The sequence below is a fragment of the Papio anubis genome, chromosome 13, assembly GCF_008728515.1.
Source record: "Papio anubis isolate 15944 chromosome 13, Panubis1.0, whole genome shotgun sequence".
Lineage (NCBI taxonomy): Eukaryota > Metazoa > Chordata > Mammalia > Primates > Cercopithecidae > Papio > Papio anubis.
In genome coordinates, this window is record NC_044988.1 from 102,572,674 (window position 1) to 102,597,995 (window position 25,322).

General features: G+C 50.4%; 1 protein-coding gene across 4 annotated transcripts in view; it reads right to left on the reverse strand.

Moving 5' to 3' along the window:
- AK8 (adenylate kinase 8) overlaps positions 1-25,322 on the reverse strand; it is a 159,069-nt gene that overhangs the window by 71,521 nt on the left and 62,226 nt on the right. For all 4 annotated transcript variants that reach the window (XM_021927091.2, XM_021927092.2, XM_021927090.2 and 1 more), the window contains 2 exons: positions 22,972-23,061; positions 762-903 (listed from right to left, as the gene is read on the reverse strand). In XM_021927091.2, the coding sequence (XP_021782783.1) occupies positions 762-903; positions 22,972-23,061 (232 nt within the window). The remainder of the gene's footprint in view (positions 1-761; positions 904-22,971; positions 23,062-25,322) is intronic.

Sequence of the window (25,322 nt, forward strand, 5' to 3'; positions counted from 1 at the left end):
GACCAACCAGAGAAAGCCAAATATGTTCCCTCAACCCATCACATAGGAGGCCCTGCCTCTAGTTAGCCCACCCAGCTTCCCCAAGCCAACAGCCTCCAATTGGGGCACAGTAGAACCAAAGCCTTTCCCACCTTCCACTAGAATGCTGTCACCTCTGCTGCCTGCCTGTGAGTCTCTGCCAAAACGCCAAGCAATGGTGGCTGACCCCTTGCTATTGCAAGCTCAGACTAAATAGCCTTTGTTTGCTTTTACTTGGGTGGGCTTCATTGCTCACAATATATACAATTGCGATGAGCTCTCAAGTTCAAACTAGTAGAGGGAAGACAGAACATCCAATGATAGTCAACAGTCCAAACAAATGGTTAACCATTTGGGGGGGAAAAAAGGCGACCCATACTGCGTACTCACATCAAAATAAATATCAGCTACATCAAAGATTTAAATGTAAAAATGAAACTGGAAAAAGAGTAGAAGAAAACATCAGTTGATTTGTATAACAATTTCCCAAAGAAGGCAAGACTGGTATTTATTACTGTTTTACAGATGAGGGTCCAGCAAGGAGAGTGAAAGCCAGTATTTGAACCCAAGCCTGACTCCTAGTCCACCGGGCAGATGGGGTGAGTGGGAATGGGGGTGACCAGGAGACATTCCACTTCAGGAACACGTGAAGGCTTGTGTAACCTGGACCTCTTCAGCTGAGCCCTGGAGTGGGGGTGCCCAGGGGCTTGGCCAGGGCTGCGGGCTTGGCTGAGGCCGCTCACCTGTTGGGATTGTAGCCCAGGCTGTTCAGCAGGTGTGCCTGGTCCAGGTCCCGCGGGACGCCGTGCAGCACCCAGCCTTTCTGGATGCAGTCCTGCTGGTCCAGACGCTGGCTCAGCACCTTCATGAGGAGGCTGTCAGGAACTGCAGAGAAGGGGGACAAGTGAGCCCTCTGCTGACCTGTAGCCCATGGGTCCTGGGCTTCCTGACCTTACTTGACCATAGATTGAGCTGCTGAAGAAGTGGGTCTAGGTGGAGCCACTTGGACAAGGCTGTCAGTGCCTATTTCCCAGGTCCCTCCTCGGTCCCCAGCAACAGGGCTGCGTGAGACAGGAAATGCTCTGGCTGACCTTGACCTCAGTCTTTCCCTTTCCTGGACAAGACACCATCCCCACCTGCAACCCAGTGAGATGTGAGCAGCTGTCCCCCTGTCTTAGTCCATTTGGGCTGCTATAGCACAATCCCATAAACTGGGTGCTGGGGAAGTCTAAGATCAAGTCAGATTCAGCGCCTGGAAAGGGCCTATTTTCTGGTTCACAGATGGTGCCTTCTTGCTTCATCCTCACCTGGTAGAAGAGGTGAGGAGTCTCTCTGGGGTCTCCCTTATATGGGCACTAATCCCATCCACAAGGGCCCCCGCCCTGTGACCTCACCACCTCCCAAAGGTCCCACCTAAACCATTGTCTTGGGGATTCGATTTTAGCATATGAGTTTTGGGAGGACACATTCAGACCACAGCACCCACTACGGGCCCAGTTTTTACAGCAAACACTTTTCCTGGAAGCACATCAGCCCCAGCTGCAGTTTCAGTTTTCCTCAAATGGGATCGTGCCAGTGCCCCCAAAGCTCTCTGTTAGTCTGTGATGCACTAGCAACCCCCACTCCTCTCTTTCCCCAAATGCTCCAATTTCCCCCTCCTTGATGCTGAGAATGAAGTCTCTCCCAAGAATCACAGAACTAGTTATAACCAAAGACTGAAATAAAGTCCTACGGAGAATGAGATATTGAGAAGCCTCTTGTTTACATTGCGGCAATTGACATTTTCCTGAAATTCATACCTCTCTTCCCAGACTCATTAAATGTCCTATGTTGCTAATGTACTGCGTTCTAGCAATTTGCACTGCGTTTCCTGCACTTTGCACTCATTTTTCCAGAAATACTTGGTAAATATTACCATTGTTTGCTATGACTGTGGCCCCGATTGGAACTGGTTCCTAGGGGTGTGGTGGCAGTGAGTTCGGCAGTTTCTCTGGAAGCTGCCTGCTTGCCCTCCTACCGACTGCCGGGGGGTCTGGCAAGACGGCCTGAAGCACACATTTGAAACCTTCCACAGGGCCCCCCAGGCTGACAGCCAGGTGAACATGGAAGGAAGAGATGCAGAAAAATCACTACCAGCCGTTCTCCCCTGTGGCCGTGACTTGCTGGGTTACTGCCCTTGTCACCAAAAAACCATAAACCTAATTCTAAGCAATCTGCATTTCCCTGAATGTGTTCTCTCTCAAGTCCTTCATCCTTTCTTCCCCAGTCCCCAGGAAAGAGCAGAAAAGGGTTTTGCTTTCATGAGAACATCTGGCTACCTAGCATGAATGAGAAGTCACTTCAGCGAATCCCATCCCTTCTTCCCCTGCTTCAAACCTGCAGTGGCCCCCCAGTGCTCTGAGGATAAACAGCGGTCTCCTTTCCAGGGCAAGGTCTGCGCCCTGCCTTCCTCCCAGGTGAATCTTCCCAGCTTGCACCTCCCTTCGCATGTGCCACCTCCTCCATCCGGAACACCCTTCTCCCACACCCTGCCTGGGTCCGCCTTCAAACTCAGCCTCAGGGCCACGGTGGGATGTTCCCTCCCCGGGAAGTCTCTGAGGACAGCCCTCAGCCTGCACTTCTCATCCTCCCTCACTTGCCACCCTTGTTATCACAAGGGTACTTCTCTCTGGGTGATTCTTTCTTTAATGTCTGCGTCTCTCTCCTGGGTGGGTCCCATCAGAACAAAGGACCGTGTCTCTCCCACTTTTCCCTGCCTAGAACAATGCCTGGCACATAGTAGATGTTGAATAAATAGAAGGTTTTTCAAACGCTTCACTGCAACTAATCAACTCTGTTAAAACCAACTTGACCAGACTTTGGGGAAGCCAGGTGGTAGAGAGGAGAACATGGGCTTGGGGCGTTCACAAATCTAGGTCTCATCTCAGCTCTTCCCTTCCTTGCTGTCTCATCTCCAGGCAGTCTCTCAGTCTCCGAGTCTCAGCTTCCTATCTGCTGAAAGAGGATAACAGGACCCATCGTGACCAGCTCACACCACATTTACAATTCCAGCACACAGCTGACACTCAGAGGTGGTGGCTGTTACTTTTCAATTCAGGAGATGTGTGTGGGGAAGTGATGCTTCATGAATATTTTCATGCTTGCCTGTGGTCAGGGCATCTCAGCAAAGACTGTTGGCACCTGGGATAAAGGATGACAGATTAAGAACGGCCTTGAGGCCAGGCGCGGTGGCTCACGCCTGTAATCCCAGCACTTTGGGAGGCCGAGGCGGGCGGATCACGAGGTCAGGAGATCGAGACCATCCTGGCTAACACGGTGAAACCCCGTCTCTACTAAAAATACAAAAAACTAGCCGGGCGAGGCGGCGGGCGCCTGTAGTCCCAGCTACTCGGGAGGCTGAGGCAGGAGAATGGCGTGAACCCGGGAGGCGGAGCTTGCAGTGAGCCGAGATCGCGCCACTGCACTCCAGCCTGGGCGACTAAGCGAGACTCTGTCTCAAAAAAAAAAAAAAAAAAAAAAAAAGAACGGCCTTGGAAGTTAAAGACAGAGACCGCCAGAGAGACTTAGGGACCTCTGCCCCGAGACATTTGTTTACATTCAAAGGGCTGTAAACCTAGTGATCTCCTTCTCCTCTCCTCTGAAGGAGTTGCAGTCAGTTCCTTCCAGGGTAAAGCTCGGGAGGGAGCTGGCATGTTGTCCCGCATAAGCTCCAAGAGTCACAATGTTGGGGCTCCCCTCCTGCTATAGACCCCCTGTACACTCGGGGTGCACTTGGCTCTTTCCACATTGCTTGTGAGGACCTGGGCGTGGGGAGCCAGCTCTGAGATTACTGTGTGAATGAATTTGGTCTGTCCTCTGATCCAGAGACCTTGTGTTTTCTTGCCAGGATGAATAAACACTGATTTAAAACAATGTGGGGTAAGAATCTGCCATAGAGCCTTCCAGTCCAGGCTTATCCTTAATATTTACAGTTATTTTCACGGAAAGAAGAAACCAATACAGAAATAATCCTTCCCCCATGATTCACCCAGTGGGTAGTCGCTGACCATCTGGGCTGTGCCAGGCACTGTGCTTGACATGGGATATGGGCTACATAGCAAGCTTGACTGCCAAGGCTCCTGGGCTCCTGAAATTCACGCTGTCTCTGGGAAACAAACATTACCCAGGTAACAAATAACCATTTCTGAGAGTCATGAGTACTGTGAAGAAAATCAACCAAATGATGGGAGGCTGCTGCTTTCATTGGGCCTAGGACGGCTTCTAAGGAGGCCGCATTTGGCTGGGATCAGAATGGCGGATCCCGCTAATAGTCTAGGCCCACGAAGGCCTCCGCTGTTCAGGGGTGAGAATTATTTGGACCAAATATTTTCTGAGTGTCATCTCCAATAATCAGGTATGGCTTGGAAACCCAGCTGCACTGCAGGTGGTCTGAACTTTGGAGCCACGGCTTTCTGAGGGCCTGGAAGGTCATGCCATTGACCTCTTGTTTGAAAGTTAGGAAACTGAGGCCCAAAGAGGTTGTGGTTTAAGTGACCCACTCAAGGTCATCTAGTCAGCTGGAGATCAGGCCCATGATCCCGGCCCATAACACCCCCAACTGTCCTGCTGCCTCATTACCCAATGGCCTGGAGCCCCTGAGTTCCTCACACTGGCCACTGACAAACCAATAAAAGCAAAGTTTCTCAACTGGGGAGAAATCTGACTCACAGGAAAAATGGAAGGCCAGACAGAAATACAATGAAGTTTTTGTTTTTTGTTTTTCTGTTGGTTGACAAAGATTTCAAGAGAGAATTTCCCAACCTGCATCAAAATTTAAAATGTACATGTCTTTTGACCCAGCAATCCTCCTTCTAAGAACTTGAACCTAAGAGATAATAGCCCAGAGGGGAAAAAGATGTGTATACAAAGATGTCCATTTCAGTGTTGTTTATAATAGTGACAATTGGAAATGATCTAGAATGTCCATCAATAGAGGACAGATTAAATCAAAGAAGGTACATCTCTGTAATAGAATATTAGACCACCTTTTAAAAATAATCTCTATATTAACTTGGAAAGAGATCTATGACAGGTCGAGGCAGAAGTCTATGTCAGAATGAGAAAAAAGCAGGTAAAACAATGACTTATATATATGGTCTAATTTAAACATATATTCATATCTAATTATATTAATATATATACATGCTACATATACAAACACACACACACACACACAGAGACAGAGAGAGAGACAGAGACAGAGAGAGGAGGGACCACTTGATGGTCCATGAATCGGACCCAATCCCTCTGCTCATGGAGCCCAGGGTGGTGGAGATAAGAGGACCCGGATGTAATGCAACACAAACCGGGCAGGAAAGCAGAGGTCACAGAAGTAGGAAGTGCTGGGGACGTCGGAGGCAGGGAGGGCCAAGTTTCCAAAGGATTGAGGAAGAAACGGAATGCTCACACCGGTTCCCACTTTGAGCCAAACCCCAAACAAACCCCTCTTTGCAGGAATCAGGAAACGCAGGCTCTGCGGTTAGCAGTTCCCGGAAGGCCTCATCACAAGCGCACATCAGTAACAACTGATGTAGTATCTGTTTAATACCTGCATTCCCACCCCAACCCCCATTCCACGAAAGCAGGGATCCCCCTAGTAGGGTCAGGCTCATTGCTATACCCCAGCACCCGGCACAGTACTGGGCCCATGGAAAGCACCTAATAAACACGAAGGAAGGGAGGGAGGGAGGGAGGAAAAAAAGGGAACCATTTCCAAAAACCAGGAAGTTCCTTAGTTCCTCAAGTGTTCATGGGCCAGAGAACTTAAGGATTTTTCTCACCAAGCACTGAATCAGGTCCTGCGGCAACAGAAAATAACCAAGGGACACCCTTCCTCTCAGTCATTCCATTCATCTCTACGTGATCACCCACTCGCGAATTAAATATGCAGCCAAAAGAATGAGCACTAGCACCTGGGGTTTGCTGGGAGGGGTCTCTGGGGTAGGAGAGGGTGGTTCTAGATGCAACAAGGGTGGCCACAAGCACGTGAGGTTCATTACACTAGCGATGGGTCCCACAGGTTCATTATTCTATTCTCTCTACTTTTTTGATGTGTTTAAAGTTTTCCACTAAAAATGTGGTGTTTTTTTTTTTAAAGGAAACAATTTAACGCCTAAAACAGGTTGAAATGGCCCCTGTGAGAGACCGTTCGTAAAGCAACAAAGGACACAATCTCCCCTGAAGGCCATGGGTGGCTCTCCCTTTCGGGGGACCTGCAGTGTGGGTGGCCTCCAGCCGTCCTGTAACTCCATCGGTTCTGGAAGCTCTGCCCAGAAGCCTGGCATCACGGGCATTTGCCCACATCTGCCTGTGTTAGCAGTCCTGTGAAAGCTCCACGTTCGAGTCCTTTAACCTTTTATAGGGAACAGCAACACATTTTTGCTCACAGTTCCTCACTGGGGCTGCGTGGCTGAGGGGCTGCACTGGTCCTCTCCCAGCGCACAGGGATCCTGTGTCATGGTAGGGCTCTCCCAACTGGGCCAAGACAAGCAACAGACCCGACTGGGTTTTGCTCTGAGGCTACCGACCTTTCCCAGTCAGCACCTCTCCTCAGCAGCACGCAGGGTTGAGGGGTGAGGGGCGAACCCTGAAGACGCTGCCTTTAGTGTAATTTCCCCGAAACCCACCTGTGTCTCCTGTCCCAGCCTCTCTGAGGCTCGGTGTCTGTTTTGCTGCGGCTTGTTTGGTTTTTCCTGTCAGCTACAGACTCACGTTTCCAGCCCCACGTGGTCTGACCAGCCAGCTTAGCACAAAGCTGAGAACGGGCTGCTCCTTGGTTCACTGTGCTCTGCCAGAAGTTTCGAGTCCCCTTGATAATGCTGTCCATTTACCCTTTCTCCTCCTCTCAGATAGAGATTTTTCAGCGTGGTCTAAAGTCTTTCACCATTAAGTCGATGCCTCAGGCTTGATTTCTGGGCTTGACAGTTAACATCTCACCCTTCATACAAGCTACCGCCAAGGGCTACCTCTCTGGAATGTCCTGTCAACCCTAAATTTAGCCAAGTGCAAGATATGAGTATCCCATTGTTTCATAACGCCACACCACATGGTTTCGTTGTTTTTTTTTTTTCCTCAAGATCTTCCATAAAAGATGGCAGTCCTCGCGTTGACCTCTGGGTTATTAAAATCTCAATCCATTTATTCCCCGCGGGGCTGGGTGTGCCTGGGGCTTGGCATGGGGGTAGATGGGGATCCATGGTGGCAAGTGGGATGCTCCCAGCCCCTCCACCCCCGACCGCGGGCCCGTGGCCCACCCTCCTGTCTGGAAGGGGAAAGAGTCCTGTCTAAAGGCCCAGGATCCCATCGGGCTCCCTCCTGCACAGCAGTTCCACGGCTCGGGACAGGAGTCCCAACACCGATGAGATGGAACTGGGCGGCACTGACTCCTCCCGGGCTGCAGGTCTGGCTTCAGTCACCCTCAGTCACATCCAGCTCCAGGTCTGATGGGTGTGAGCAGGAAAGGGGCTGGAGAGCGCACCCAACCCAGCTTGCAGTTTTGCAGCAGGCACGGAGGCCCCTCCTGCTGCGCCATGCCGCCGCCTGCTGTCCGCACTGCACCGCAGAACCAGCCCTGCAGGGACCTTGGCTTTCGGCCCATCAGTTATTGTCTCGGAGGCTGTTGAGGGAGAAGATATCAGGGGCACTAAGGTTGCTGGGGGTGGCACACAAAGATAAGACAAAAAGTGGAGCAAAGGAAATAGCTCCTTCAGCCAGTGGCTTAAAGGAAAAAACATGCCAAGGTTGATTGCTAGACCTGTGATAAGCCGTGTGACCCTCCTTGGCAGCCCAGGGCAAATTGGAAAGAGCTGAGTACCTCCCCACACACCCCTGCACATGCCCCGCACACGCCACCCCTCCATGCACACTCATAAACTCTCCCACACACTACATACATGTCTACTCACGACACCTGAAACACTACAACACACACAGGCACGCGCACACACACATGTGCTCATGCACTCAGCTACAAACACCCACACACACACATTACACACCCTACACCCCTACAGCCCCCCACATGCACAACACGCAGTGTATACCCACCTATCCACACACAGTACATGAACGAAGCACACAGCCTCATTACACAAACACATTTAGCAAACACACCTACATACCTACACTGCACCCACACTCCCTCTTCTCACCCCTCACATTCGCTTCAAGCTGCCCCATGTAACTTCTTTCCTTCTTCAAGCCCTCCTTGAAATTGACGTCGGCTGGGCGCAGTGGCTCACGCCTGTAATCCCAGCACTTTGGGAGGCCGAGGCAGGTGGATCATGAGGTCAGGAGATCGAGACCACCCTGGCTAACATGGTGAAACCACATCTCTACTAAAAATACAAAAAATAAGCTGGGCGTGGTGGCGGGTGCCTGTAGTCCCAGCTACTCGGGAGGCTGAGGCAGGAGAATGGTGTGACCCTGGGAGGTAGAGCTTGCAGTGAGCCGAGATCGCACCACTGCACTCCACCCTGGGCGACAGAGGGAGACTCCATCTCAAAAAAAAAAAAAGAAAAAAGAAAAAAGAAAACAGAAATCGATGTCAAAGTGAACATCAGTGTTCACGGGGGGAGGCTGGCATTTGCTTCTCTTTCTCCTCCCAGCACAGTTCCTGGTCCCTGGGTCCCCGGGTCCCACCCCTCCTGAAAGGGACCAATAGGATCCAGGAGGTCCAGGGAATCTTAGAAAAGGAACAGGACTGTGGAGGAGGAAAGGGGGTTGCTTTTGGTTTTGTTTTTAATTTCCATTTCACACAACCTGGTGCCTGAAAGAAGCGGGGCTTGCATCCCGCCAGGGTCTCTACTCTAGGCTGCTGGGAGGTGTGCCCAGGCCCTGACTTAATTCAAGGAAAGCTGAACGCCTCCCATCTCTGGAGGCCATCACTCTCGGGATGGCACGGATTCCCGGCAGCTGGGCCTGCAAGCTCCTCTCGATGCTGTCGCCAGAAATCCTGCGTGCCCTGAAGGCCCCGCAGCGCCCCGGTGCCAGGACCTGGCGCCAGGTGTTTCCGTTGGTGAAGCCGTTTGTTTGTTATTTACTACCACCTGCTGGTGGAACATGGGTTCTGCACCCCCCCAAGATTCCTAAGGGAGGGTAAGGCCCACCGGATCTAGCTTGCTCTTTGGTAAACTCAAGTCACTTGCCCCAGACAAACCCCCATTTGGCTGGGCCTTGGTTCCCCAAGTAGGAGATGAAATAGACATCTTCCACGGTTTCCTTAGACGCCAACATTTCTACTCTGATACCTCTATTGCTTAACAACATTTAAAATTGCCTGGCAGACAATGGTGCCAGGAAATAATAATGTTTTAATATTGGATTTTCTGTCAAGTCCAGAGAAGTAAGTACATCAGCCCTGGGTGTCCTGCAGACTAGGAGGCCACGTTGTGCCCCTCCTCCCTTGGAGAGGGCCACCCACTTTCTGTCACTCCCTTCTTTACCACGTCTACTCGGGCAAAAGGCAGAGACAACACTGAGGTGCCCACACGGCGTTGACATATCTACCTGAGGGTCAGAGATGCCCAACAGTGAACATTTCGGTTTGTCCCCTTTTTCTTTTCTTTTTTTTTTTTTGGAGATGGAGTAGTCTCGCTGTGTCACCCAGGCTGGAGTGCAGGGGTGCAATTTTGGATCACTGCAACCTCCACCTCCTGGGTTCAAGAGATTCTCCTACCTCAGCCTCATGAGTAGCTTGGATTACAGGAGCGTGCCACTAGGCCCAGCTAATTTTATTTTGTATTTTTGGTAGAAATGGGGTTTCGCCATGTTGGCCAGGCTGGTCTTGAGTTCCTGACTTCAGGTGATGCGCCCGCCTCAGCCTCCCAAAGTGCTGGGACTATAGGTATAAGCCACCACGCCTGGCCAGTTTGTCCCTTTCAAATGAAGTTTTAGGTGACAAAAGAGACCATTCAAAAATAGACATTCTTCTATAAACAACTGGTACATCACTTAGCAAATCAGTAAGATTTCTTTATTAGAAAAGCTCAGCTAGCCACACTGTGCAGAATGATTTGATAATTCCTCTTATTTTAAAGTACATTTTTACATCTTTCAGTGGAATATGAAAGTATCTGGGAAAATGAGCAGAGGTCAGCTAGTCTGCATGTGAACTGGATTGTTTTAAAGTATTCACTAAGTGTACACTGCAGATCAAAGAGTTTAAGGAACATGATTTTTCCTTCCATTTTAATGAATTCAGGGCTTAGAATCAGTTTTTTCCTCCCACATCTCAAGGGCAGCGAGGATGCCATAGCCCACACAATCTATGAGAAGAAAGTCAGCAGCAAGCAGAACCATGAGCCCAGTGTTCTGGGAGAGAAAAGATACAATAGTATATTGACTCACCAAGCATATATGCTAGAGTGCATATGATGAGCCTGGCCCTGTTCTAAGCCTGTCTTTGTTCTAATTCAAATATTAATTCATGTAGTTTTCTCCCTATGAAAGAAGTAGTCACAGAATCCCATTTTACAGATTAGAAAACCAAGGCACAGGAAGAGGAAGTGACTTGCCCACAGCCATACAGCTCACAGGGAGTGGAGCTTGGATTTGCATACAGCCAATCCAGCTCTGGGGCTGCTTGCTGCCACCTGACTTTTAGGAGGAGGAGCACTGTGATCACGAGGACTAGAGGCCCGAACTATGCCCTGCAATCTGCATTCCACTTGCAACCTGCCTTTGGGCGACTCATTTTACCTCCTAGCCAGGGCTTCCTGTTCCTCATGAGGACAGCATTGGGCTCCAAAGCCACGGAGGTACTGGTAGGCCCTTGTGTGGCACCCAATGTCGCCTGGGGACGCAGCTCCTGAGGGCTGCTTAGGCTGTGGCTGCCTCCCAGGCACGTGGGGCAGCCCATCCTGAACAAAACTGAAATGCTCACATCAAGCCTTCCCCGGTGTGGGAGATTAAAGATGGCCACGCCTTCTTTGCTACTTTTCCCAGGGCAGGGGCCGGGACGGGGCTGGTGTCTCAATCCCCTCCCTGGAACATGGGCTGGCCCCAGTGACAAGCTCCATGAATAGAATCAGACAGAAGTGTATGCTGGGGTATCTACGGTGAGGTCATGGGATGCCTGGCCGCTGGCCCCACCTTCCATCCCAACCACTACCACCCTTGAACTCTGTGGAGTGCTTGTGCCAGGAGCAGCCAGCCACCATGTAAAAAGGCAGGTGAAGCCAGCCCCAGGGAGAGGCTGTGAGGAGGGAAGATGCCTGGCCAGCCCCAGCCATTCCAAGTGTGCCCTCCCAGGCACCAGGCATGGCGATGAAGAATCTGTCTTGGACACACCATCCCGGCAGATGTAACGTGGAGAAGAACCAAGGAACCAAGCTGACGCCAGAACTGAGATCCAGATGTAAGTCCCCGGGTGAGCCAGCCCAGCTCTCTTAGGCAGTTCAAGGCAACCCACCTAAGCCCAAGTCACTACAGAGCAGAGTCGAGGCCTCCTTGCCATGTCCTGCCCCAAACCCTGACCCACTAAATCAGGAGCATAACAAACTCAGTGTCATTTTATGCCGTTAAATTGGAGGGTAGCTTGTTAGGCTACAAGAGATAACTGGGGGACATACCCAAGACTGGGTAATTTACAAAGGAAAGAGGTTTAATGGACTCACACTTCGGCGAGGCTGGGGAGGCCTTGGGAAACTTACAATCATGGCAGAAGGGGAAGCAAACACGTCCTTCTTCACATAGAGGCAGCAAGGAAAAGTGCAGAGCGAAGGGGCAGAGCAGAGGAAAGCCCTTTATAAAACCATCGGATTTTGTGAGAACTCACTATCACGAGAACAGCATGGAGGTAACCACCCCCATGATTCAATTACCTCCCATCGGGTCCCTCCCACGACATGTGCAGATTATGGGAATTACAGTTTAAGATGAGATTTGGGTGGGGACACAGCCAACCATATCACCGAGCATCAGAGTAATGCAAACTGGAGCTCTGTCAGTTCCCAGTTACTGCAGGGACCGGGTCCCCAAAGCTGGTAGCAGTCACAGGAAATAAATAAATATAAAAAATCTCCCATATATAAAATATATTCACACCCGACAGGACTTGCTGTGAGTACCATTACTACCACTAAGATGATGACGATGGCAACTCCATTCTTGTTCACAATCATGGTGAGTAGTCAGTGATTGTAACCAGTGACCATAGTAAGTAATTAGTGAATTACAGACACAATTCCCTTTATACAGAGGAAGCCAACAAATGAGATCCTAGGAAAGCTCACCTTACTGATAGGAAAACTGAAGGGAGCTCTGACAGGGTGCATGGCTTGCCCAGTAGCACAGCTGGGAGGAAGCAGAGTCTGAATGGGAACCAAGTCTGTGTGATTCTGAGCCCTGACCTGTAGCCACGGCCCCTCCCATCTGGGAGTGATAGTCACTCGCCTGCCTTCTAGAAACCCTTCAGGCTGCATGCTGCCCCCTGTGACCTGTCTGCTCTTTGTTCCTTCAAGACTAATTCTCTGGACCCGGCACGGTAGTTCACGCCTGTAATCCCAGCACTCTGGGAGGCCAAGGCGGGCAGATCACAACGTCAAGAGATCAAGACCTGGCCAACATGGTGAAACCCTGTCTCTACTAAAAATACAAAAATTAGCTGGGTGTGGTGGCAGGTGCCTGTAGTCCTGTTACTCAGGAGGCTGAGGCAGGAGAGTCGCTTGAGTCCGGGAGGCAAAGGTTGCAGTGAGCTGAGATCACACCACTGCACTCCAGCCTGGTGACAGAGCGAGACTCCATCTCAAAAAAAAAAAAAAAAAAAAAAAAGACTAACTCTCTGAAGCCGCTGGGGCTGCCCATGGAGAGGGGCCTCACCTGAATAGAAATGCAGGCAGCAGAGGGCAGCATCTGGGCCCAGGGTGCTGGGGGCAGGCTGGCCTGGGATTGTCCACACCACAGGGACCCAGATCAACTGCCACAGGCTCGCTCTTCCACTAACCTAGCTGAGCTCCTACCATGAGCCCTGCAGCAGCTGGCTCCTCAGCCCTGGAAGCAGCCGGCCGAGCAGACAGGGGGATCCTGGGGTGGGGAGGTCCCAGATGAGGCCATCTCGTCTCCCAGTAAACCAACCAAAGACTGGGAGGAGGTCAGAGTTCTGCAATGAAGATCGTGGATGGGGTCGATCAGAGGAGGTCTGAGGTGAAGGTGAGAAGGAGGGACTCCCCTTCCCCTTCCCCTGCCTCCCGCATCCCCTGCTTCCCCAGGATCTTCCCAGGGAGGGGGTGGGGGCAGGTATATCCCTCTGTATGCCAGGAAGCCTCTTCCCTCGCCTCTCCCCCTCCCGTGTCCCTCTGCTCCCATCTTGCTTCTTCTGTCGGGTGTGCCCTTGTCACCCAGAGCAGCAGCGACAGGTGTGAAGCTGCAGGGTGTGGTGCCCGCTTCCCTCCCTCCGTGTCCGATGAGGCTGTGCCAAGTTCCCTTGCACAGGAAACCTCAGAGCTAGCTTCTGGTTGACAAACCCCAGCAAGTCCCACGTCCCCGATCATAGGTGTAGAGGCTGCAGAGGGTCACTGGGGCCGCCTCTTCCCCACCCCTCATGTCCTGCCCCTGCCTCTGCAGGCCCCGCTCACAGCCCAGTGAGAAAGAACCCGTGTCAGCTCCCGTCAGGCAAGGACGTTCCCAGAGGGAAAGAGGCTTCAAGCTGCACCTGCCGTTGGGGGGGTCTGTGAGGGGCAGGAGCACAGCTCTAGGCATGCCAGGGGCTGCCCAGACAGCTACACCGAGAGACCTCCTGACTGGAGAAGAAGGCCCGGGGCCTCCAGGGTCAGGCCTGTCAGAGACAATTTCACAGCTGAGCGCACTGGAGGTTTGCTCTTCTCTGAAGCCGTTGGGGTTGCCCACGGAGAGGGAAATGCTTCTAGAAGCTCTGGTCAGAGCAAGGATGACTCTGTGCACTCCGGCTCTCCCTGGACTCCCCAGAAATGTCTGGGCTGGGTTTGGTTTCTTTTTTAATCTGGATGCCGGACACACAGCAACACCTGACATTCAGCCCAACAGGAAAATCTGGCTGTGCCCCTATGGTGGCTCCAGCCAGGTGACAAGGAACAGTGCTAAGCAGGCCAGACCTGCCCCCACTCCGGCAGCGCCCATTCTTCTTGGGGAGACAATGTCGTCGAATGGATGCATGAATGAATCTGGCATCACTCACTGCCTCAGTTTCCCCACTAGACTAGCCATTGAGCAAAGGCTTTTTGACCTTTTGGTGACGGGGCTGCCCCCTGGCAAAGCATCATTTTCATACTGGAGAGAGACAATGCACAATTTCAAAATGAAAGTCTCGTGTAAAAAAACCGAAGAGAAGGCCCCTCGGGAGGCACAAACCTGTTGATAGGCAAAGGTGCTCGCCCTTCCTCTAACTGTCCTCATCCCGGGCCCTCCAGCCCCCAGAACGCAAGCAACACTTGCACCCTCCCGCTCTGCTGGGCTATCTTGGCCACAGCCTTCTCTCGGGCTGAAAAGGACTCCTACCTAGTTTCCATAAGGAAATCTTTGTAGCAGTCCCAGCGGAAAAGTCAAAAGTTTGACTTGAAAAAAGGAGCTACTTCAAAAGCATTGTCAGACCGAGGTGAGGGTTCCTTTAAAATGCATAAATTACAGGGGCATCCATTAATCCACCTTTAGGCCACCCTGCAGCGGGGGCTCTGGGCTGGGGGTGCCAAAGGGACAGAGGCCAGCACACCTGGGGGAGGCAACGCGAAGGAAATCCACATAGGATAAGAGTAAATTAATGTGTTTATTACTTACTGCTTGGCATGTGTGTGTGTGTATGTGTGTGTGTGTAGAAAAATGAAAGAAAAATGTAGAGTTTTTTCAATAATAAAAAGGGAGTTGCACTGCGGGGCCCCTAAAGCTTGTGAAAAATTAAACTCGACGGATTCAAACTGTCCTATTTCCACTTCAAAAGAGAAGAGGCACTGAGCTCTTCCCAACTTATCTTCAAACGCCCAGCACCCTAGAAAGTTTCTTTAAAAAAATAAAGGCTCCTGTTCCCCCAAGCACTGTACCGGTTACTGTACCCACTGTCTCTCCCTCTTCTAATTATACCCCTGTGAGTCTATTAATCAACTAGTAAATTATTTAGAGAGTCATGCGCTGTCTTCAGCGAGTACAAACACACCGCATGCAAAGGCTTGCTGGAAACGGGCAGCGGGTCCCTCAGGGTCTCCCCTCCACGGGAAGACAGCTTGCAGCTCGCCGAAGCTGCTCTGCTAAAAACAAGAAATAGCATTCCGCTTACCTCCTCAGATGGGGAGATTTACTTTGTCTTTCAACTCAGCAACTCTTTGCAAGTTTTTAACAAAAGAGAAAAACTGGTCTATTGTCGATCTTTAGTGTGCATTTAGTGATGAGAATATTAATTCCCCCTTAAAAATGAAGCACTTTGGTTGAGCTCTGATCCATGCCTCCTGGGATCTGGACCCACGGAAGGCTCTTGAAAACACATCATCATCCCAATTGGTGGCTGCTTTGGCTTGTTTGTATTACGATGGCTGCATTTGCTAGGGTGAGGCCTCATTACCAGAAAGGGTGCAAATTAGCTTCTTGAAACTCTCTCAAATCTCCCGCCTTTTCTCGGGTTCTATTAGGCCATGAGGGACCTTTCCCAGCAGAAATATTTAGGAAATGTAGGGATGTGTGGGAGGGGCACAGGTAACAACTCGATAATGATCTGTCTTCCACATCACCTCTTCTACATACCAGGACTTTCGCTTTTAGGGGAAAGTCATTACCAATTAAATAGCTGTTTTCTCTCATGACAATAAGAACGGGATATGTCTGGTATGTGCCAAGGAATGTGAGCCTTCCTACAACAGAACTGCTTTAGCTGTTGGGAGATGCTGGTGGGGCGGGGCCACAGGGGCAGCTGCCAGTCAGGAGCTCATTGTAACTGGGCTGACAAACCAGTTGGGCAGGTGTCGCAGAGTGTATGGAGAGACGGGAGATGTGAAAAGCTAGAGTCTGACTCAGAAGCCCCACTGCTGGGGAGGTGGCGTGGCTGGCGGGCTCCTGACCATGCAATTCCAGCACGTTCCGAGTGCGCTGTGGACAGGCTGAGATGAGCATCTCATCTCATGTTGGTTTCTGGAGCAAAGACAGAAACCAACAAGGACAAGACCCACCTTCGGCTGTTTTTAATCTCTTCCCTGCATAGCTACTCTCCAGGGGAAGTCCAAGCAACACACGAGAATGAGAACAGTTCCCTGGGCCAGGGCAGAAGCCAGGCCTTCTGGCTGAAGAGCCGGCGTTGTATCATTAATTAGGCCTGGCAACCTGGGAGTAGGTTATATCCACCATCAACAGTCCCTGGACCCTAATTTATGGCTAAAATTCTCATGAGAAACGCTAAAAATAAAGCAGTGCAGACTTCAGACTTCTTTGTGTTGGGTGAGTTTGAACAACAGAGTGAGGCCCATGAGCAGGGATCGTTTTATATTAAGTGAAAATGGGGAAACAACATTCCAAGGGGCAAAGACAGAATATGGCCAATTTCCTTGGGAAGCTCTGGGCCTCCAGAATTCAGAAATTTCCAACACCCTCTGGTAGGAATGGAGCTGTGGGGAAGGAGCTGAGGACATCATTTGGCGGTGGTGGCCACTGTGAGCCACCGCTGATTTAAGCAGAGAACTGAGATCTAGTAGCGCCTTTGCTTGGGTTCCGGGAGGAAAGAGGGCATCCGCGCATACTGCTGTAGCACACGGTGGCAATGGAGGCCGTCGGCGGCAACCATCTCATTTTAAATGATACAGAAACAGCTGAGAACTTCTTTTTCCAAAAGCCCAGAATCGTTTTTACTTGTTTTGTACTAGTGTAAAAATGACAGGAGCTCCCTGGCAACTAAGACTGCATGATTTAAGCTCGACCCTGTTTATTGTATGCAGAGCAAACTCCTGGTGACTTTAATGGAGGTTGCCTGCATAAAGAACGCCACGTGTGGAGCCCTGGGGAATAAATTTGTTCTGTTCACTGCAGCTCAAGTCGGAACGAGTTTAGGAGGTCAGACCTATATATTTCAAAGTCCAGGCACAGAATAAGCATCTCCCCAATCCTCTGTCCACAGTGCCGTCACCAAGGGCCTGGGATCAAGGGGTTGAAGATGCGCTAAGATGGGGCCCTGGGGTCCTTTGCCCAGTAAATGTGGAAAGATGGGAAAACAGCACAGTTATTAATTTTGCTGCTGATTCGAAAGAAGGAGGTGTTGGCAGCACCTGTGAGGACAAAAACAGAACATAACTAAGTCTGCAGAGGTCACGGCTGGGACATAACATCACGAGGCCTGGAGTGGGGATAAGAGCAAGAGGCTCCACGGGGAAAAGATGACATCTGGATCTATTCGGCGGAGCCGGTGATGGTGGTGAGCATGACTGTGAGGGTGGCGGGGATGCACAATAACAAAAGCTCACATCTCTGGGGCACGCAGCTCCAAGGTGACTGGAGAGAAGGCACAAGTCTGCAATGGCAGGGGTCCCAGTGGAAGACCAGCAGGAGGCCAGCAGCCAGGAGCACAGGCAGGGTGGAGTCCCCAGGGAAGGAGGTCCGGTACCCACTAGGGCGATGAGGGGGTACCCAGGAAGAGTCTACAGTGCCTGGCTTGGGGAGTGGTGAGGATGGGGTTTCTGCACTGGTGGCTAGACGGTAGGGTGTTCTGGCAATGACACCTGCAAGCTCAGAGATGACAGGGGCCTCTGCCCCGTGGTGACGAGGTCTCCATGTCTGTACAATAATCTCATTTGCTGAGCTCCTGAACCTTACAGATGAAAACTCCTAACAGGCAGGGGAGTGACTGGGTGCTTTCCTATGTTCCCAGGAATGCTGCTGGCACCCAGTACAGACCTAGGATTGAAGAGGGGAATCTGGAACGTCTCCAAGGACTCCCCAAAGGTATATGGGGGAGCAACCAACCAGCGGCTCCTCTTCTGGAAGGTCTGAAGGCCTCAGGGGATACAGCAGCATGTCCTCCAGTTTCAGGAGGGCCCTTCTGGCTGCAGGGCAGTGTTGGGAAGCTGAATTCCACTGTTCCCTTCACCCTGTGGCCTCCCTCTTCCCCAGAGTGGGGAGTCACTCCGAGACGGGCTGGGTCCCTCCGGGTCTGCCTTCTTCCGCTGGCTGGCCTTGGCCCACAGTGCATAGGAATTTCCTTCCACGTCTGCCCCCACTCGGTCAGGGCTCTTTCTGGGGCAAGCATGGGGGCCCGTCTCCCTGTCCCCACCATTGGGCTATGGCCATACAATGGGTGGCTTGTCTCCAGGCCTGGCCTCGGAGGGGCATGTTAAGCCCAACTGTGACCTGGGATCTCAGCCACATTATCCATTCTATGCTCTCAGCAAACTCTGAGGTCTGTCTCCTAATGGGTTCAGAACTCAGGGTATGGGGAAGGGATGTGGTTAATCACCACCCCTTGAGCACAAACAGTGGGGTACACCTGCAGGCTAGGGGACCCCTGAGTCACAGATGTCACCAATGCTCAATGCTCAGTTCAGGAAGGAGGGGGCCTCAGCCAGCTGGGCTTATTCAGAAATAAGCAGGCTGTGGTCGGCTAGGCAGAGTCTCCCTGTTCAGCCTGACCTTCCCTTCGAAACCAACCTCTGTGGAGAATCATTTAAATTTTCTTCCTGTTTCAGCTGGCGGTGAAGCAGGCCCCTGCCAGACCTGGGTGGTTCCAGCTCTGCCAGCCGAGCGCTTTGGTTTTCTCCGCAGCTTCTCTACAGCCCACTAATGAGACCCTGTTAGTGGTTATGAATGTAAATGCATTCTTTGTTATCCCTGCAAGATCAGGATTAGTGAAATGACAGAATTTATTGCTTCCGTTAGGGAGATATGATATTGGTTGTTGTTGTGTCTTTAATTTTGTAGGAAGAGTGAAAGTATAGAGGTACATTGTCTAAATAAACAAAAAGCTGTGGAAGAAAAAATTCAGCATGAAACATTGAAGATCGAAGTGATCCGGGTCTCGCTAACTTTACAGAAAATTGGGAATTGTGCCGTCAGCCTCCTTTGCATCCCCCAAACACAAAAAACAAACACAAGAACGACTCTGTGCTTGGACCACCTTTGAAAGGACTCTTGGGTTTGCTTTTAGTGGTGGATGAATTAAGCCGGCTCTGTACAAAGTTGATGTGCTTTGATTCAAGCAAATTCATTTTTGTCTCTCGAAGAGGAAGTAACAATAGGCCCCATTTACTCAAAAGATACAGTTTGAATAAGTCAGTAAAATGGTGCTCATATCTGATGGTTAATTAAGGATCTGTAAATGCCCAACTCCCTATAAGACGAGGAAGATAAGACTGTGCTGTCAAATGGTAGGAGAGAGGAGGTGAGGAAACCAGAAGGCCAAGTGCTCCATGACCTCATAAAAAACCAACATTCTCATATGACCTTCTCAGTGACCGTGACATCCCACGAGGCCTGAGAACTAAAGGGCTGTGAGAAGTCACTGTTCTCTTTCCCAACAATTGCTAAAACTACCAAATTATAACGTGACTTGAAACATAGAGATAAAATAAAGAAAAATCAATGGAAAAATGTAAACAACCCTAATACGCAAAGAGCACTGACAAACCAATTAGGACCAAAAAATAGCTTAATTGGAAAATGGGCAAAGAGAAAAACAGTTAACAGGCCAAGGCTATAGAGAGGTGGTTCACAAAGGTAAAATACACATGACCAATTATCTTATGAAAATACGTTCAACTTTACCAACCTCACCGACAATCAGAAGACCACAATTAAAAATAAACACATCTTTTGTCACCTAACAAAGTGGCAAAGGTTCAAATGGCTGGCCATGGTAGGCAGAGTAAAACCTCCCAAAAAGATGTTCACATCCTAATCACTGGCACCTGTGAATATGTTCCCTGATATGGTAAAAAGGGCTCTGTAAATGGGGTTAAATTACGCATCTGGAGATGAGGAGATGATCCTGGACTGTTCTGGGTCATCCCAAGTGTCCTTGTAAGAAGGAGGTAAGAGGGTCAGAGTCAGAGAGCGAGGTGTGATAGCAGACACAGAGGTCAGAGAGAGGGATTGGAAAATGCCACTCTGCGGGCTTTGAAGACAGAGGAAGGGGCCATGAGCCGAGGCATGGAGATGGCCCCCAGAAGCTGGAAAAGGCAGGGAAGTAAATCTTCCCGAGTGACCCAGGAAGGAGCACAGCCCTGCTAATACCTGGATTTCAGAACTTCCGACCTACAGGACTGCAAGATAAATCTGTGTTGTTCTAAACCACATTTGTTACAAAGCAACAGAACACAAATACACTGGCAATACCCAGAGATGGCAAAGACAGGCAGGGAATGAGCATGTGCACACTGCTGGTGGGAGCGTAAGGCAGTACAGCATCACCACTGCCACTGTCCATGGACATCGCCACGGACTCAGGCCTCAGTATATCCTAATAAGATCACCAGGGATGTTTCTCCATACAGGAGTGTGCATTTTAGTATTATTGAAGGGCTGCAAATCTGGAAACCACCTACATCTTTATTTTTGTCATTTTATATTTTGAAAAAAAATTCAAATGGACAAGGAAACTGCAAGAAGAGTCAACGAATTCCTGCAGACCCTTCCCTGGGATTGGCCGATTGGCACGGCCTCAGCTGCTCGGCCATTGTCTCTGTTTCTGAACCACTATGCTTGTTAGTGGGGAATTAAATTACCTTCCAGACATACTATAGGATACTACCAGCAACGACTTGAAACTATATAAATTAGGTTAATTTGGTATCACATTCACTTATTTTTTAAACAAATCTTTAGGGTGCTAATCCCCACCTCAGTAAATGGGAATTTGGAGAGAAATGGAGAGGAATTATGCTTGAGGATGCAACAGGTACTCCACCACTGCTGCTGCTTGCTACTGTGGTCTTTTTTTTTTTTTTTTTTTTTTTTGAGACTGAGTCTCACTCTGTCACCCAGGCTAGAGTGTAGTGGTGCAATCTCGGCTCACGGCAACCTCTGCCTCTCGGGTTCAAGCGATTCTCCTGCTTCAACCTCCTGAGTAGCTAGGACTACAGGCACCCACCACCACACTTGGCTAATTTTTTTTTTTTTTTTTTTTTTTGTATTTTTAGTAGAGATGGGGTTTCACCATGTTGGCCAGGCTGGTCTCGAACTCTTGAGTTGAAAACATCCACCTGCCTCGGCCTCCCAAAGTGCTGGGATGACAGGGGTGAATCACCACACCCGCTGGGATGATGGACAAGCCACCGCGCCCGGCCACTAGGTGGATTTGAAGAGCAGCAGCTGCCCTGTGGCCTCCCAGGCCCTATGCATGTGGATGAGGGCTGCTTCTCAGGACAACCCTGCAGGAAGGTACCTCTATCTCCATCCTGTCACCGGGAAGCCTGGGGCTTCAAGAAGGGCAAGGTGGTTTATTGGTGCCACATGGCTGGTGGAGGCAGCACTGGAATCTGAACCAGACTGGGAAGCATGAGAGCTCGTGCTGGTTTTCACCCTCCTTGGTGCCTCCTACCTCCACCTCATTCTGTGGACCACTGCAGACACCCAGGACCAGACCCGCTCACTGCCCTGCGCCTACACAGATCATTGCATCTGATGGCTCCTACTCCACACACTGGAACTCCGCCCCGTGGACTAGGACATCTTAAGGAGAGACTTGGGAGGGCCGGCCAGCACATCTCCCCGGGAGGCCCATTCGGCGGATGGCTGAGAGGACAGAGCCTGTTTTCATGTGCTTCCTCATCAACCTGCTCCATCTAGAAAGTGGTAGGAGAAGGCCACAAGCTTCTACCAGGAGGGTTCCTAGCCAATGCCCGCACTGCTCACTATAATGGCAGCTGCTTCTGGAATTCACTTTCTTCACAATAAGCACGTGTGCACGTCAGACTTGACAAGTGGGTGTGCACTGATTGATGGGAGGAGCTGCAGCATGTGCAGGGGAGGAAGGTGTTGGTGAGTGAGTGGGAAATTCACTGCCCCAGGGAAGAGACAGATGGAAGATCCAGAGAAGCCCAGCCACCAACTGGCTGTGTGGCCTCAGCAGCTCAGTCCCATCTCTGTGACTCCTTCGTGGACTCAGGAAGACTGACTAGAATGCTCCCAAAGGTGCCCTTGCTGGTGGTCAGATCTTAGGAATGCCTTCAGACTGTGGGTCACAGAGGGCACCTGGAAAGAGGATCTGGTCCTGCTTCCCCTGTCAAACAGGCGAGCACCTAACTGCTGAGGACCAATGCCAGTCAACACTCACATCCCCAAAGCTGTCTGAACCTTCTGGCTTCTGAGTGCTGATTAAATTGGAATATTTACCCACAGTATTTTTATATTCCAAACAACAAAGGGTGTAGGGGCAGGGGGTGGTGGCTCACGCCTGTCATCCTAGCATTTTGGGAGGCTGAAGCAGGAGGGTCACTTGAGCCCCGGAGTTGGAGACCAGCCTGGACAACATGGAGAAATCCCATCTCTACAAAGAATACAAAAAAATTAGCCAGGCATGGTGGCACGGACCTGTAGTCCCAGCTACTTGGGAGGCTGAGGTGGGAGGATCACCTGAGCCCAGGAGGTTGAGGCTGTCGTGAGCTGAGACTGCACCACTGTACTCCAGTCTGGGTGACAGATTGATACCCTGTCTCAAAAAAAAAAAAAAAAAAAAAAAGATGTTGGGAGGTCTGTGGCCTCTCCTGGCTCTCAATCTTAAGTGGTACCAGTTATGAAAAGCAAATAGTCTTGAGAAATAGGAACACACATCCACAAACTCACCTCACTGGGGATCGGGCTCAGACACCAAGAGGCCTTACTAGAAACAGGCAATAGAGCCTTAGCTTACAAGAAAACCCAATTTCCATTTCCCAGCTGTTCTCCCCAGTTTTGAGCCCCCGGATGTTCAGAGAGCCGCACAAAGAGAAACTTCTCTCTGCAGCCTATAAGGTCGTGACAGTCAGTGGGAACGTGGCCTACCTGCCATCTCCTTTTCAAAAAAGGGCTGAATGAGCTCGCCAAACGTGGTCCTGTCTGCCACAGCCTCTTTCAGCAGTTGCCCACAGCAGACTGAAGGAGAAAGGAACAGAAAGGCACCCATTAAATTTTAAATAGGAGGAAGGATGAGAAAAAAAGAACCCCCAGTGCTGCCTGCTGGGGGGGAAAAAAAAAGGTCACTGAAAAAAGCATAAAAGGGTTTTTCTGTGTGTGGGTATGTGTCCAAGTAAAAGTAAATATCAAAAAGGAGCCGGGAAATAAAGAAGAGGGAGAGGTGGAATGAAAAGGAATGCATTTGGCAAAGAACACATTAAAAATGGACGGCGCGGGGAAGACACTAACGAGGATGTTGCCCACAGAGGAGCCCTGCAGGGCCTTGCTGCACCTGGAATTGCTGCGCAGAACTCGGCGCCCTCCAGGTCGCTGCAGAAGATCAGCGTTCCAGTGGAGGGCTGCTCGTCTCTGAGCAATGTGCCTCAAGTGTGTCCACATTCGCACCCTTGTTACACGGAGAAGGGATGCGGCACGTTGCTTCCACAGCCCTTCCAGCTGGCAGGTCATCTCCACGGGATGGTGGGGCCACATAACAGGATAGATTCATATTTCAAGTGGGCTGACTCATCATTAAAAGGCACCACGTGGCGGTAATCCCAGCACTTTGGCTGAGGTGGGCGATCACTCAAGATAAGGAGTTCAAGACCAGCCTGGCCAACATGGTGAAAACCTGTCTCTATCAAAAATATAAAAATTAGCTGGGTGTGGTGGTGTATACCTGTAATCCCAGCTACTCGGGAGGTTGAGGCAGGAGAATCGCTTGAACCTGGGAGGCGGCGGTTGCAGCCAGTCAAGATCACGCCACTGCACTCCAGCCTGGGCGACAGAGCGAGACTCCGTCTCAAAAAAAAAAAAAAAGGTACCATGCTGGAGTCACCTGGCCAGTGGCAGCTGCCCCCTTCTGGACACCTGCTCGCCCTGGGCAGGAGCCTCCCTCTGGCCCCACTGTCTCGAGCCCTGAGCCAGGGCTGGCACATAGGAGGTGCTGGGCAACAAGCACGAGTGAATAAACACAGGCGACTCCTCCTTGGCCGTGAAAGCCCTTCCTAGCCAAAGCCAGAAGATTTAAGCTATATTTTCATGAATTGTTCATTGCACACTTTTGGCTTTCTTACCTTTAGGGCTAAGAAGTTTTCTGCCTATACTAAAGAGACCAAAAACACATCCTACAGTTAACTGGATAGCATGAATGTTTAACAAAATTACCGTCACCAAGGATTCATTCCTCAATAATGATATGCTTAATTCACTATGTAAATGACAGCAGTTGTCGTTTAATTTAATCCAATGTGGTTGGCAGCCTCACCAGCAAAGGACATATAAGTGAGAAATAAAGGCTGCTGGAAGCTAGGCGCGGTGGCTCATGCCTGTAATCTCAGCACTTTGGGAGGCCAAGGAGGGAGGATCATTTGAGGTCAGCAGCGTGAAATCAGCCTGGCCAACATGGTGAAACCCCGTCTCCACTACAATACAAAAATTAGCCCGGGCGTGATGGTGGAAGCCTGTAATCCCAGCTACTTGGGAGGCTGAGGCAGGAGAATCGCTTGAGCCCAGGAGGCAGAGGTTGCAGTGAGCAGAGATTAAACCACTACACTCCAGCCTGGGTGACAGAGCAAGACTCTGTCTCAAAAAAAAAAAAAAAAAAAAAAAAAAAGGAAAGAAAGAAAGAAAAGAAAAAGAAAAAGAAAAAAAAAAAGGCTGCTGGGAACTGAGACACTCCTATGTGCCAAGCACTGTGCTAAGTGTGCTTTGTTGCTTTGTTTTATTTGGCCCTCACAATAACCTGTTGTTTCTTAGGTAAAGACACTCAGGCTCAAAGAGATGAAATAACCTGCTGTAGGTCACAGAGCCACTAAGGGGCAGAGCTGGGGTCCAAACCCAGGTCTGTGTGACATCAAACCCATGCTTAGCTTCCAGTTCTGGCCACGAAGCAGTAATGGGTATCATATTTAACTTGTCTTATAGAAAGCTGTGTAACTGAACAAAATCTATGAAGCAATTCTTTAGAGTCACTGGACAACAGAGAGACAGGTCTGTAATCCTTGAGAGGCAGGAAACACACAAAATGAGCCCCATATTCATCCTGGATTTCGACCTACAGGCACTTCTCAAGTCATGGCACAGGAGAAGCGGAGCCCAAACGGATCAGCAGGCTCACTGGGTGGGAGCAACAAAGACTAGAGCCAGAAACAGCCAGAATTTGTAGAACAGGGTAATGGAGAGGAGGCAGCTGTGAACAGAAGGCGTTCCAGAAATCTCATAAGGGCTCACTGAGCCTT